This window comes from Nannobrachium achirus (genome assembly GCF_963921795.1).
Source record: "Nannobrachium achirus genome assembly, chromosome: 2".
In the NCBI taxonomy this organism is placed as follows: domain Eukaryota; kingdom Metazoa; phylum Chordata; class Actinopteri; order Myctophiformes; family Myctophidae; genus Nannobrachium; species Nannobrachium achirus.
The window spans coordinates 54,086,169-54,102,552 of record NC_137811.1 but is presented as its reverse complement, the minus strand read 5'-3'; the positions used below and the strand labels follow the sequence as shown (position 1 = coordinate 54,102,552).

General features: G+C 42.0%; 1 protein-coding gene across 2 annotated transcripts in view; it reads right to left on the bottom strand.

The window, feature by feature from the left end:
• The window catches only part of klhl32 (kelch-like family member 32), a 62,280-nt gene that overhangs the window by 23,912 nt on the left and 21,984 nt on the right, over positions 1–16,384 (bottom strand). For both annotated transcript variants that reach the window (XM_080754202.1, XM_080754203.1), the window contains 3 exons: positions 12,741–12,848; positions 9,208–9,306; positions 1,017–1,232 (listed from right to left, as the gene is read on the bottom strand). In XM_080754202.1, the coding sequence (XP_080610328.1) occupies positions 1,017–1,232; positions 9,208–9,306; positions 12,741–12,848 (423 nt within the window). The remainder of the gene's footprint in view (positions 1–1,016; positions 1,233–9,207; positions 9,307–12,740; positions 12,849–16,384) is intronic.

The following is a 16,384-nucleotide window of genomic DNA, read 5'->3' as shown; positions in this document are numbered from 1 at the left end:
ATGAGAGTGTGAAGTTAAGAAAGAAGAGTGGCATATGAAGGTACAACAGTGTGTGTGTGTGTGTGTGTGTGTGTGTGTGTGTGTGTGTGTGTGTGTGTGTGTGTGTGTGTGTGTGTGTGTGTGTGTGTGTGTGGCACAGGTATGACAGCAGGATGAGGTGTATTTGTGTATTTAAGAGTATTCAATCTCAATTTAAAAAAAATATTGAACATGGAACTGTATTTAGCAAATCTAATAGCTGCTGTTCGTAATTCTGTAAAAAAATGAAACTTTAGTATATTCTAGAATCTATATACATTGCGCATACATTGAAATATTCAAAACTTTTTTTTGTTTTTATTAGTTTTTTATGGCTCATGAAAATCAAAATTCCATATGTCAAAATATTACACGAGACCACTCAAAACAATTAGAGAAATGTCAACCTTCTGAAGTCAGAGTTGCTTGAAGTCCAGTGGATGCTATGGCATTTGCAGCTTCCAATGCTTTTTTACAATATATATATATTTTTTTATTATTATTTTTTTTTTTCATCGACAAGCTCAAAGCTTTTGAGCTTCAGACCTGCTACTTTTGATGATTTTGTGGGACGTTGAAGTACGATCAAGAAGGGCAGGGGGCCAAATGTGGCCCGATCACAAATTTTATGCGGCCTGCAGCTTAATTCCTAAATTATATAGTATAATTTGTCAGAATTCCTTGTTCCCTGGCTCATTTTGAAGGGGTCAAAGAAAGGCTATTTTGTTGTATTTTTTTTACCTTGCATGTCTGGTTACATTTGGTAATGTGAGTTTTGTTCAGAGCACACACCTGACAAAAGACCATTGATATTAAATATTGATGATGATAGTTAAATACAACTCTCATAGACCTCTCATGAGCTTACAGTCTTCAAACAAGGTAAAAGAACGGCCGTTCGTATTGGCAACGTGCCGCCGTCAGAATTGGGACGAGCGTTAACGTTCGAAGCGGTAAAAGAGTTAATAGCGACAGTCAGACCTAATAGTCCAGTTTACCTTCCATATCTCCTCCTCGCTGAGCGAGGTGAGGCGGTCGCTCTTCAGCGCCTCCCTGAGGAGGCGGTAGGGCAGCTGCAGTGCCTCCTGCTGGCGGCTCTGTGTCAGCTCGGCCAGGTGGTCGACCAGGAAGCGCACCACGGCCTCCTCCAGGGCGGGCAGGTGGAACAGGTCGGCCACGCGGTACAGCTCCAGGTAGTTCACACTGCTCAGCTCCTAGTGGCGGGGGAGAGACAAAGCACGTTTTACTACATACCGTACTCATAGACCAGTGAAAGGCACCTTAGAAAAATCGCTATATATTCTGTGTTACTCGGAACCGCGCACAGGAGCATTCAAAGGAAGCCCACGGGTCTTGTAGAATCCACTCGCGATGATACATCCAAAGCTTCCACGTCGAGCTTGCACCCAGCCCCTCTGCCATACACATTCATTATGGCTTATTTTTCTTTTACTTCCTAATAAAAGGGGAAAAGCTTTTTTTGTTTACATTATCGACAAGCAACGTGAACGTCCATTAGAATCTGAAAATATTTGGGGGGCCATAGGCTCACCATAACTCGCTATGAGTTTAAGGGCGCGTAAACAGGAAGTACCCTATGTATTATCTATTACATTTTTGTCAGAGCACCAAATGTGTGTATGTTATAAACCACTCAGCCAAATTAAAATTATTAACATATAAATATGTAAAGATTGGTTTCAAAGTCATGAAAAATAAGCTGTAGTTTTTCTGCTAATGACTTGTGGCAGGGTGTCCAGGATCAGTATGTCCACTGAAGGCAGTGAAATAATTATTTTAGCCAACAGATGGCAGTGCTCTCTAGGGTCCACTGAAACTCACCTGAGTGTGCCATCAGGTGAAGTGGTTAGCCCCACCCATAATAATAATAATAATTTAAAAAAATAGTTAAAATATGCTTTTTGAGTATGTGTACTTAGTATTAGTAGTATTTGTATTTTGGAATATTTATGACAGGTGGGACAGGTCTGCTACGCCCCCACCAACATGATAGGCCTACGCCCATACATTATATAGGGCCTGTCACTCATAATAAACAAACCAGGGATCTCCTTTATACTGGTGTGAAAATGTCAGAAGGGAAGAACAGCATAAGAGGGTTTTAAGCTGCCAGAGAGAGGCTCTGCTCCATGGATCAGCAAGATATGCTGCACTTCCTACAGTAGCTACCGGTAGAGTCAAGAGGACGTTGGCATGGCAGCTTTCACTGGGATCCTGGTTCTATTGCAGATTTACACTCAGTAAACCAGTGGTTCTCAACCTTTTCGGGTCGGGACCCCCAAAATAATCATATTTTAACTGGGGACCCCCCACCCTGACGAGCACTAAGAGTTGAGGTATTACATTTTGTATAACATGGTTCTATTGTGAAAATAGCAGATCTACATGCTCACAACGCCTCGCGTTGCGAGGCGTTGTGAGCATGTAGATCGGCTATTTTCAAAATGTCTGCCTCTAATATTTGATAATTTGGCCAAAGTTTAATTTGTCATTTTAGATGTATTAAAAAGTCCTTAAATTATCACTTTATATGTGCAGATACCCTTCAACCACTTAAACTTTATGCTGGTTAGAAAACAATGTTGCACATTAAGTTAATCATCTGGGGACCCCCCAAAATAATTTGGGGACCGCCGTGGGGTCCCGACCCACAGGTTGAGAACCACTGCAACACTGAAAAAAGAAAAGGGGGAAAAAAGGCACTGCTGCAGGATTTGTTTTGTTTTATAGTTCAACACGGTGACTGTCAGTAGCTTTGAACTTTTATAACCATTTATCTGTGGTGAATTTTACTTTCACATTTTACATAGTGTGTGGAGAGAGCAGTGGAACAACACTGCCATCTACTGGTGGTTGACACACACACACCACCTCTTACAAACAGCTGCTTCAAACTATAGGGCTGAATCAGTTCATCAAACTGAACCATTTCATCGAGTTTTTAATTCATAATCGATCATTTAATAAAATAATCGATTAATAAAGATCCCCTTTAGTGCAGGTCAACCTAACCCAAACGACAGAGATTCTAGGTGGAAAAACTAAAAACGAAACTAAAAACAAAAACCAATATAAACATCTAAAGTATAAAATAACGCTTAAGCTGATTAAGCTAATGATTTGTTGATAATAAAATAGTACATTTAAATATTATTATTATATTAAAGGAATTATAGGTAACTTTAAGACTATTAAAAAATATATATGTATATACATTTTTAGCAGTCATTTCCCTTCAACAGTAACTATATTATTGTGCTGGGGTGTTTCCTTGCAGACAGACTCGTCCCCTGGCTGTATTTCTGTTCTGTTCCACTCTTTAAGTTGACATTAAATGTCAACAGAAACAGTGGAGGGACGTTTTTGTCAGGGGGAGCTCAGGCAGAGCTCTCAATTGCTCCCTTTGAACTTCAAATGGGTTGTGCACTAAGGTAATTGATCGGTAATTGAAAAGTGTCAAGTCCTCTCTAATCAATGAAAGCATCAAAGACAACTACCTGTTTGATGCCTATCATAGAGGGGAGGGGGAGGGGGGAATGTTTTTGTGTACACACAAGCTTGCATATTTTTCATTTAAGTGACAACATAATCAATAAAACAATCATTACGAAAATAATAGTTATTTGCAGCACCTGAGATTTATTCTCACCAGGGCTTTCTTCAACTAGCCTCGTTAACCAGCTTCCTCCAGAAATCTACGAGGCTATTCTTCAACTACACACACTACCAAAAACACACAACAGCCAAACTGAATATCTGCTCTAACAAATTGAATACAGAATATCACTGCTGTTAGGCAGACAGCATTCATATCGTCGTTGTTGGGTGAAAACCTTGTATATCCAAAACCGTTCGTTTTGCGTTTATCATTTTAAAAATGATTTAAACTAGTGAAAACAGCCGATCTACAAGCACTGCTTGTAGATCTGCTGTTTTCACTACTTTTGTGCGACGGCCTTGGATGATGAAGCAGGGCTTTACTTTGCAAAAGAACGTACACATTTGAAACTTGGAGATACGAGGTTTCCACCCGACAACGACGATATATTAACTTTGTGTTTTAACGTAAATTTGAAAATAAAAATGCCCTACATACTACAGCCGACAGCGTCACACAAAAAGTATAAAAATCAGCAGATCTTCAAGCTCGAAAACGTGTCACTTTGAACCGCGTTTCAGGCTTGAGGATCTGCAATTATTTTTTTTTATTTTGGTCATGGTTTCCACCCAACAGAAATGATAAATTCAGTCTGGCTGGTTGATATTTGAAGTAGGCTAAGTGTGTGTAGCTGAACCTGTCTGTGTACAGTGTAGTGTACAGACAAACAGACAGGTTTGTGGAACAATGAAGATGAATAATGTTCCAGTTTGACAGCTATTTACATTGAATGAAAACACCTAGCACTTTGATGCCACCAGGTGGCATATGTGAGCATAGTCTATCATTATGATGTAACTCTACTGTATATTACCATTATAGTAATTTCCATATATTTATTTTACTTATATATCATATTTCATTCATCCTTGTTGTTATTCTTGGCATATATTGGCCATCTAGAAAGCAATCGTATTCTTGATCCTGTATGTAATCCATTTTACCACATATTGGGTCCTATTTTCTTTTTTTTGTTCTCTAATTATTTATCCCACAATTTTGTAACCCATTTTTTCACCCAGTGCTAATTGCCTTTGTAATCCTGGGCTCTGCACTCCCTCTGCCGCGCCTGGGGAGGCAACGGACTGACCTCATGCTTCCTTCTACGCACGAGGAGTCCAAGTTGCTTCTTTTCACCTGACAGTGGATATTTCCCTGGTTTGGACGTAGCGCGTGGAAGGAACCCGTTATTCCAACCAGTTCCTTTCCCCTCCATCAGGCGCCCCGGGTCCTATTTTCGTCCATGCTAAACCCTAAACCCCTAAACTTCTTTGCTATTTTTTTACTATTTTGAAAAAACATTTTGAAATAGTTCAAATAACTGATCTACAAGCTCACAACATGTCGATGTAGATCGTCTATTTGAAGTATTTTAAAATGTTTTATCAAAATAGTAAAAAAAGGCAAAGAAGTTTAGGGGATTAGGGTTTAGCATGGACCAAAATATGGCTAATCGTCTCTGTCGGGTGGAAACATCATTTGTCCAAAACTGTTACTTTTAAGGATTAGAATTCTAAAATGGTAAAAGTAGCAGATCTACAAGCTCAAAGCGCATCACTTTGCATCACTTTTCGAGCTTGTGGATCTGCTACTTTTGATACTTTAGTGTGACTTTACAAAAAAAAAAAAAACACAGAAAAAGTTACAATATGGAGATAAGAGGTGTCTGCCCGACAGCAACAATATACAATTACGTACACACTATATCGATGATGTGTTTGTTATCTGGACTGAGACAGCCACTGAAAAATGGCCCCATTTTCATACCCTTTTGAATAGCTTTTGTGAACATTGAATCTTCAAATGAACTTTCTTGATCTTTTGAGTTTAAAAGTGGATGACCCTTGTGTGAGCACAGAGCTAGTAGAAAACCTACAGACCGCCAGTTATTTTACTTCATGCATGAGAGTTATCATCCTACTTCCCTTAAGAAGGATTCAAACGTTTACGTAGAATCTGCTGTACAGATGACTCTTTCAGAGTACATTAAAAAGATCCAGAGATTTGTCTCTGTCAGCTTGGCTATCCTGATTAATGGATACAGCCAGCCTCCAATGGGTTTCATGACAGCTCTCAACATGAATGTCTGGCTCCTAGGCAGAAGAGCACTGTGGGTGATCCAGTACTCTCCTCTTGGACGTCAGTTTGAACAAATCATTAAGAAACACTGGTACGTCTCATAAGCTCTTATCCTTCTCTTGGTGAATGTTTTACAGTTGCTCCTCACATTCTCTACAGCAGTGGTTCTCAACCTGTGGGTCCCCAAATTATTTTGGGGGGTCCCCAGATGATTAACTTAATGTGAAACATTGTTTTCTCACTCAACAGTAAACAAACCAACATAGATGTTGAGTGTATAGAGGGTATCTGCACGTTTCTAAAGTGACAATTTAAGGACTTTTTAATACCTCTAAAATAACAAATTAAACCTTGGCAAATATTAGAGGCAGAAATTGTGAAAATAGACGATCTACATGCTCACAGCGCCTCGCAACGCGAGGCGTTGTGAGCATGTAGATCGGCTATTTTCACACTAGAACCGTGTTATACAAAATGTAATGCCTCAACGCTTAGTGCTCGCCAGGGTGGGGGGGTCCCCAGTTAAAATATGATTATTTTGGGTGTCGCGGCCAGAAAAGGTTGAAAACTACTGCTCTACAGAAGAACTCCCAACTTGAAAAATCCACTTTATCACACCTATGACAGCCCATCTCCTCCCACTTTCTTTGGCAAATTATACCCCTGATGTGCCCAATGTAGCTTCATATATACATTCAACTCTTTTAATTACCCTGTTACTGACATGTTAAAAGCAAGGGTGTTAGTTGCACTTCAACCCATCATCTATTTGAAGTGTGCTTGTGGGTTGGCTTATGTAGGCAAAACGTTGGGATCATTAATTTTGCTGAAGCTCAACATTGCATTTCATCATTAAAGTATATTGGTTTGAACAAGTCGAATGTCCCCCCAGAGGAGGTGATATCAACACACAACTACCTCTTGGGAGAGAAGCATTTGTGATCTCTTGGAGCCCTTGATATCAGAACTTTCCTTTAATGTGTTATCAACCTGTGCTCAGTCTAGCCTATTGATGGTTTCTTCTTTGCCTAAGTTTCAGATTGGTAGTCTCCACTTCACCTAATTATACCCTGGGTCTTAGTTTTAAAAGTTGTAGGCCTGTACTGCTCTGTGATGTGTCCTTGTTTTTATTGTTGTATTTCAGTTAAGAATTATCGACCTTCTATGATGGCTTTAATCATTCACTCTCTTAAATGTTGTTTTTCTACTGTATTTTTGAAGCGGTGAAAGCCGCTTCCAAGGAGTGGCTTTGTGTGTCCCATGTGTGTCCCCCACGTCCATATATGGTCATTTCAGTCCGGAATGAACAGGTTTTATCTGTCCGTAAATGTGTGTCCCATGTGTGTCCCCCACGTCCATATGGTAATTTCAGTCCAGAATGAACAGGTTTTATCTGTCCGTAAATGTGTGTCCCATGTGTGTCCCCCACGTCCATATATGGTCATTTCAGTCCAGAATGAACAGGTTTTATCTGTCCCGTACGTCCAGAATATGTGTGTAGTGTCCGTCCCGGTCTGATGAATGGATGATTAAAAATGTCCAATACTTTGAGGATTGGTCAAGCTTCACATCACAATTCGGCCCTCCAGATAAAATCATTCATTCATTCAGAATTCAGAATTCTGAAGCTCTAGAACACATACCGCTTCACTTCGAACCGAATGTATATACAGAGTTCATAGCTCTAGAACACATAGAATAAAAGTTCACCGCTCCACTTAGAACCGAGGTTTGATTTTTTTTTTATTTACTGTTTTTGTATTGGGATGTTGTACTGTATACATTTAGAGACACATAGATTTAGTCTTGTTGAAAGCCCATTTGAACAAGACTAACATGCACTCTGCTGAACACATGTTTGACCAATGCCAAGAGGTAGTCTGAGGTGTTAGTATTTGAGGAGTGTTGTGTTGTCCTATGCTTCCTTCTGAAGGAGACCTTTTAGTAGAAACGTTAAATAAAGCTGCGACTGGGAGCCCTGTAAGAAATAGTGTGCAGACTTCAACTTTTTTGATTTACCAAAGATTACCATTGGTCCTGCGGATGTGCCTGTTATATTTCCGAAGTTATTTCTACCTTATCCTATTGTAAAAATAAACATAAAATACGCGGAGCATATACACCAAATAAAAATAAAGAATAGTCTTGAAGGAAAATACAGAAATTAATAATGCATGGACATTTTTGTTTGCTTTCACCACCAACGCTGCTGGTACTGTATGCTTGGTCTGCATTGATAGATAGATAAATACCCTTTATTGATCCCGTGGGGGACAGCAGTTAAGGTAACAGATACCGGCCGTTGGACAAAGAAGTGCAATAGGTACAAAAGAATAACATGGTCATAAAGACTTTCTAACATATGTTGATAAAGTATAAAGATGTATACATACACACTATACAATCATCCTGCCTGGTGCAGAACAAGAGACACTGGCAAGAAATATAAAGGTTCAGACGTATACACTATACTGTCTACGTCTATACAATCCTTCTGCAGGGATGCAAAAAAGCAATATTGAAGACAAGTTCAGTATAAGCACATTACATTTGCTGAAAAAGAAAAAAATAGACTAATAGGACCTATGTTTTGCGGCTCAAGGCAGATTCAATTCAATTTATTTTTGGTGGCCAAAAATGTCTCTTTGGTTAAAGGTTTGTCTAACCCAGCAATGACTGTTGAGCCAATTTATATCTAGGATTACGTGGCTTCATGTGCTCTGTCTGCAGCTTCTGCAGATAATTACAACAGTAGGGAACAGTGTTTAAGGTAGGCAGGAAAATACATGCAGCGTTGTTGAGCCGCATGTGTAAATAATCCTTTTATGCATTCTCCACGTGATGTACGAACGTGTGGTGGGAGAATGTGAGTGCAGGGCGGACTAACACTCAAATATGTGCGATTGTACTGTTCGTACAGTACTGTATGTCCTGCATGTATATGTGTACCTCTATGAGGTTATGGGAACAGAGTATTTAATACCTGTATGGGGTATTGGAAACAGAGTATTTATACCTTAGTGCAGGGGTCTTCAACAGCGTAACTCTGAGGGGTCCTCAGAGTTACTACAGGGGGTCCTCCAAAAACCTTTTTTCTCCTTTTTTATATTAACCACTTGAACCCTAGAACTTTTGCCAAAAATAACAGATCTACAAGCTCACAACACCTTGCGATGCGTCTTTTCGGCAAAGAGCTTTGGTGTAGAGGGGAAAAAGAGCAGACTAAGTACAGAGTGAAAGGTCAAGTTTTTGACGGCTCAAGTGGTTAAATATCTGAAAAGACAAATTGACGTGATTCCAAAATACACTGATAATTGTGGGGGTCCCTGCTTCATCTCTCTCAACTAAGGGGTCCTCGGCCTGAAAACGTTGAAGTAGTGGGAACAGAGTGTTTCTACCTGTATGAGGTAATGGGAACAGAGTATTTCTACCTGTATGAGGTAGTGGGAACAGAGGCTGAGCAGCTCCAGCAGTTGAAGGTGACTCCCAGCAGACAGCACGTCCTGCACCACCCCAGGCTCCAACAGGATCTGACACACACCAGAGAGGACAGAGCTTAGCAGTGTGCTGGACACTGACAAACAGGGGCGTCACAAAGGAGGAAAAGTGGGACTGAGTTACTAGGGCCCAAGGTGGAGGGGCCTAGAATTATTTTATACTTTAGCTATTGAAAAATAGCAGATCTACAGTGCCGCGCTGCGAGCTTGTAGCAAAAGTAGCTTGTAGCAAAAGTTGTGAAATCTTTTTAAATTAAGTGAACATTTGTAACTCAAATTTTGCTTCTGGGGGGGGGGGGGGGGGTCGTCCCTGGAACGAAATATTTTGAGATGGGGGTCCGTGGCCAAATACATTTCATTTTGGGGGTCCTTGACATGAAAAAGTTTGAGCACCACTGACATAGAAACATAGGTTTTTCAAAAAACCTTAGAGGATTTGAAATATTCAAAGACTTCACGATTTTTCAAAAATAGCAGATCTACAAGCTCGCAGAGCTTGTATATCTGCTATTTTTCAATAGTTAAACCACAAAATAATGCGTAATAATAATGCGTTCCCAGTCTAAATGGGTTAAACCCCCTCCCCATATGAAGAACATTCATGGGGGGCCGCAGTGAATCCTTGTACCCATGCAGGGCCCAGAATTTGGTGTGACAACCCTGAGGAAATGCAGACTTTGTCACATGTGATGTCACATGTGATGTCACATCATCACCCCGGCTGAAGGCTCAATGTCAGGCATGCATGGCAACGTCTCGTGTTGTTGTGTGTGACATGACGTCACACCAGGGCTGTGGTCACTCTATAAAAGATTCTACAGAGTGCTCACATAGCACATTATTTAAGCACAGGCAGATGTTGCGATGCACAGTGACCAATAAGACAGGAGGACCAGAAGGTGTTGCTGTGGCAGTAGGATACAAGGTGTACACATTTGGACCATCCCACACTGGTAACATAAATCAGATGAAGGTGCACATCTTCAACACAGTGTCTTTTCTCTGGATACTGTTGCCCCCGGTGACAAAAGGAAATCATGCTATTCAGGTTCCCTCCTGGCGCGTTTACCACACAGCTGTGCTGATACGAGGTATCATCTACATCTGGGGGGGAGTTCAATTTACATACTTCTGCAAAAATGTGCTTTATGCGTTCTATGTTAACACCCACAGATGGTTCGAACCCAAGGTTTCTGGGACTGTTCCAGAGAGGAGGTACGGCCACTCAGCCTGTGTGGTGGGAAAGGTCATGTATATCCATGGAGGAATTACCCAGAATCGAGGCATTAATGACATGTACAAGTTGCACACCCCCACAATGGTCTGGTCTTTAATTAACACCACAGGCATTCAGGCACCAGTTTCAGAATGCCACTCTGCAACCATCATTGGAACGAAGATGTTTGTATTTGGGGGAGGGATGCAGTGGATCCACAAGAACAACATCAGAGTGTTTGACACCGAGACCAACTGCTGGCTGAGCACGCCTTCTGTGCCGCTTCTAAGAAGTCACGCGAGTCATTCAGCCTTTGCCTACAACGGAGAGCTGTACATATTCGGTGCCTATGACCATAACCAGCAGTTCAATGATCTGTGGAAATTCAATCCGGAGACCTTCTACTGGAAGAAGGTTGATCCCAAAGCGAAAGGCCCATATCGGAGGTTTTGGATGTGCTGTGGCATGGAGGGAGATCGTGTGATCTTCTTTCAGGGAGACGCATTCACATCTGCTGATGACCTGTACGTCTTAGACTTTAATCCTAGTTTGAAGACGTTATGCAAGCCAGCAGTTATTCAGTACGGTCTGGAGCAGTCGGGACTCCCACACAACCTCAGGTGGGAGCTGGCAGCCATGACGAGACGTAACCAATTTTCTACAAGCTTGTAGATCGGCTATTTTCGACGAAAATATTTGGTGTAGAGGGGAGGAAAACAGCAGACTGTACAGGTCAAGTACAGGTCAACTTGCGACTGCAATGACATCATGTACCTACGTTGTTTAAGAGGGAAAAGGAGGTCATTACGGATATGTCTCAAGTCTAGACAGGAAAGTTCCAGGTCAAGTACCAAGTTCCAAGTCCTAAACGTTTTATTTTGAGTCTTCAACAAGTAATAACTTTTTGTTTCGAGAAGTAATAAAGTTTAGATTAATATATATTTTTTTGAATTGTACTTGTTTTGTTTTTTTATTTACTTCATTTATATTCCACTTTCGGCAACTTATACAGTTATCTTACAACTGTTTTTTGTTTTGTTTTGTTTTTCTATTTCTATTATATAATTATTACTGGAATCGATTTCTTCAAGCGATGACACAAGTGTTGTTCTAATAGTCTCTCCTGCAACATGTTGAAATGTGTTTCAACAAGTTGGTAGGCTCTACTACAACATGACATTAGGTATCACTGATGGGATTTCTGACATACCGGTATACCAACATTTAGTTTAAGTCACGGATCTTCAACGTTTTTCAGGACAAGGACGCCTTCGCTGAGAGCGAGATGAAGGAGGCACCCCCACTACATATTGTATAGCACTATGTTGCAGATTAAACTTTTTCATACTGTAGATAGCTTCATAGGCTTATTTGACAGCCCTGTCACCACTAGTGTTGGATTCATGTTTTTTTACTCAAAGATTTACCACAGACATGAAAATGTACAGTCGGACACATGACCCCTGCTCAAACGAATATGAAGTGCTTCATACACAAAGCTATGGCTTGTTGTGTATCCTGTGGCGGTGCTAAACCTGTTGGCCTGTGGCATGTGACTTTCAGATTGTAGTAGGTCATTATCTACAGTGCGGAGATAAGCATATTGCCCTGGTCTCTCTACTCCTATCATCTCCACTGAGCAGACAGGAACTGTGAGCTTGCCTGCTGCTGACCTACTTCTACAGCCGGACCTACCTGTACACTCTCTCCAATCGTTTTCCAGCTACGTGGAAATACAATTAGGAGAAATTATGAAGGATCCAGCCTCTCTCAGTGCAGTGTATGGGGAGCCACAGGCTGCCAAGCCACAAGGATGCTCATTAGACACAGGGTTCCTGGAACACAAGGTCAGCCACGGGCTAGAAGTCACTGCACAATCAATTAAAGCGGGTGATCTGCTTAATCATGAGGTTTGAGAGAAATGCTGTTGTTTTTTTGGTCCCGAGGCCACAGTGGCCTTGATACCTCGCCCCACGCTGTCCCAGCTGATTTCACCATGTCCTCCTCCTTTTTAGACACCTTTTGTTGAGATTCTGAACAGCGATCTCTGGCAAAGGGGTCGCCCACAGAGACCTGAAACTTTTTTCTCCTCGCAGGGGATAAGGCTGAAGTCCAAACATGGACCAAACACTCTATAGTAACCAGTTTTTTTAATTTGAATTAAATGAAATTACTTACCCTACCTTTAAAACACATCGAGGATATGAATCAAGCCTGAGTCTGACAGTATGTGTGTAGGCCTACAGCTCACCTGTCCAGTGTAGGCAAAGTCCAGAGCGTGCTTCAGTCCCACACTGGTCACTCCCTGCAGGGTGACCTCATCAGCTTCACTCTCCACCATGCACAGGCTGAACATGGCCTGAAGAGAAGCACACACACACACACACACACACACACACACACACACACACACACACACACACACACACACACACACACACACACACACACACACACACACACACACACACACACACACACACACACACGCGCGCGCACGTACTGGCGCGCGTACGTACGTACGCACGCACGCACGCACACACACAGAAGAGCAGAGCATGTTGGTCAAATAGTGGACAAATTGGACATTACAGTGATTCTCAAGCGTAGGAATTTCAAGGACCCCCAGTCCATTAAGGCCACACGGACCCCCCATTTAATACAATTATTTATCCATGGGATCCCCAATATATAAAAATCCTTAGAATGATCATTTAGCTCTGGGAGTGTAGAAATGGAGGCAAATGGACCTGTATTAGTGTCTGTAGCACATCTCATATTGTCAATATTCTTCAGAGAGAAGAAACCCTGTGTCTCTCTCATTTTACCACTTTTGCTGTAATTTACACCTGACATTGTTCTACAATCCTTTTTATCCCTGCAGTAGACCGTAATTTTGTGGTGTGTGTGTGTGTGTGTGTGTGTGTGTGTGTGTGTGTGTGTGTGTGTGTGTGTGTGTGTGTGTGTGTGTGTGTCATAATGCACATACACTGTCGTGCTGATTGGAGATGTCTGCTACATATGGGGTGGAGAAGGTATGGATGAAATTTGCAACAACATGCATTTGATGTCGAAACCCACAGATGGCTAAATTCAGAGGTTTCTGGGACCGTTCCAGAGGCGAGGTACTTACACTCAGCCTGTGTCTTGTGCAAAGTCATGTATGTCTATGGAGGAAGAACGCAGCTGCTTGCATGCACTAATGACATGTACAAGCTGGACACCACCACGATGGTCTGGTCTTTAGTTAAAGAGGCGGTGCCATGATTTTTTCCACCTTCTAAAACATGATTATCAGGTATTATGATTATACTAGGAGGAAGATTTTTTCCAAAAAGGTGTACAGAAAGAGTTAAAATTATGTTTTTATGTGGCCACACCCACCAGTCATTGGTATGCGTGGTTGTCATGGTGGGTGGTGACCCAGCTGAAGTTAGCCACACCCACGTATGTTGGGTGAATGGTAATTAGGGGAGGGGTTGATTCTGTGATGTAATAAGTATCTGTGTTTTTGGACCGGCACGTTTGACCCCACAAGGTGGCAGCCTAGAGCTAAAACCCAAATAGAAAGGCAATACATAATTGCTCATAACAACCACACCAGGTGGTCTAATGAAGTACTGTCAACCTCCTAGACACATGAAAACCAGAAAAAGTACAAAACTATGGCACCGTCTCTTTAACACCAGAGGTGGAGCAGGGGACCAGGGGTACAACAACAACATCAGAGTGTTTGACACAGAGACCAACTGCTGGCTCAGCACTCCTTCTGCACAGCTTCTTCCAGAAGGACGTGTGGGTCATTCAGCCTTTGCCTACAATGGAGGGCTGTACATATTTGGTGGTTTTAAGTGGAGTGAGAATCATACGGATTCGGATCATAAGTTCGTGTGATATGTGGAAATTCAGTCCAGAGACCTTCTCCTGGAAGGAGGTAATAGCCCAATATCTGCTATTTTTCAATAGTTAAAGCACAAAATAATGCATAATAATGCGCTCCCAGTCTAAATGGAAACCCTCTCCCCCTATGAAGAACATTCATGGGGGGCCCGCAGTGAATCCTTGTACCCAGGGCCCAGAATTTGGTGCGACGCCCCTGGGTGGGGAGGAAGCGCTGCAGTGTGCATGGCTGTCATGGTGTGTGGCCCGCTGGGGTCTACTATACTGTATGTCCCAGTCAGAGAAACGGAGGAGCCATCCATCCGTCACCTCCGCTCTCCCCTCAGCACCTCTGCCAAGGTCAGCACCACGGCCCTGCTTGAGGCCAGAGGCTTAGTGCACCCACTGTGTACAGTACAGTACAGTACGCACATACACACACATACACATCTTAACACATTAACAACTGGAACGAATTATTACGCATCATTATTTTATGCTTTAACTATTAAACTAGAAATGATCAGTCCTTTTATTACGGCTTGCGCCTTAAAGTAACTAAAGTTTATGTAGGGGGTTCCAATTAAATAGCCCAAGTAGGCGACAATATCATTAACAATACAATCTGCACATCAAAAGAACTTTCATTCACACATACACAGGTGGACTCGCCGATTTTATGTAAAAAATCAGGGACTCCACATACTACAGGATTCAGGATTCAGGCCCGAACACAGCAATAATAAATAATATAACTAATACAAAATGTCACAGGGGCTGCCCCCATGTATCCACTCAACACCATTACAACTTGTGCAAAAAAAAGAAAAAAAAACACTTAAATATGGAAGTTGTGTCCCATTTTGATGATAATATGAGTTCACTTTGACACGTTTCATGTCCATCCATGGATCTGTTCAACTCTTTCCCCTCTCTCTTCACTGCAAAACTAGTGAACACTGCTGCTGCTGCGTCTGCTTCTCATGATGCCTGATTTATGATTAGTCGTATGACTGTGTAGAGCACAGAACATATAGATCTCCAAGACCACAAAGTGTCCCTCCACGCCACGGCATGTTGTAGGGCTTGTAGATCAGGAAATGGGCGAGTACTTTTACTTGCAAGAGCAATGCGAGACTTGTGCTGTTCCCAGTCTGTAGCGTTTATTTCTGTTTCTGTTTGATATAAAACAAACCCGCTCACGTCCGCACCCATTGACTTTTAATTCCCATCCCAATCATGATACAACCTGATGGATGGACGGACGGAATGAAAAGTGTCTGTGAGCGTGTGTGTGTGAAAGAGGGAGGGAGAGATGGATAGAGAAAGAGAGAGAGATCTGTCGCTCAGATACTATGGTCGGACTCCATACCAGTAGCGATTCAGAAAAATATCAAACATTTTTTTAAACAGTCGGGCCGGCCCTGATCGTCCTGCGAGCAACGCAGCAGGGTTCAGATTGGATCTTTGAACCCTCACACTTTAGACAACATTTATGCCCGATAATCTGCCCCGTTTCAGACGCAGGCAGCCCGATACTCGGGAATGTCGTTAAATGTCCCAATTATCTGCTAATGTGCGGCCACCCTAAACTGCAGCCTGAACGCGCCCTTCCCCTCTCTCTCCAGTGGTCCGCTATCCTTAACTCAATGGTTGCAGTTTGTTTTGTTCCGTTTCTATTCGGAAATGCTCAGCTCCGCTCCATCTCCCATAGCCAGGACGAGCACAACCTAAATATCATTGGCTAATCTTTACCATGGGACCCCATTGCCAGGACGAGCTAACCTATGTCATTGGCTGCTAACCATTACCATGGCCACGGTTAGCCAATCCTTGAATTAGTGTCAACCTGGTCTTCAATTCTCACAGGCTCTTCATAGACCGGCTTTCTGCAGGCTGGTAAAAATAACAGATTATACAAGCTTGAAGATCTGCTATTTTTTTTTTATCGTGAACATTTGTGCAAGTCTTTAAATATTTTTGACACGATTCTATAAATGTCTTCTAAATCCTTCA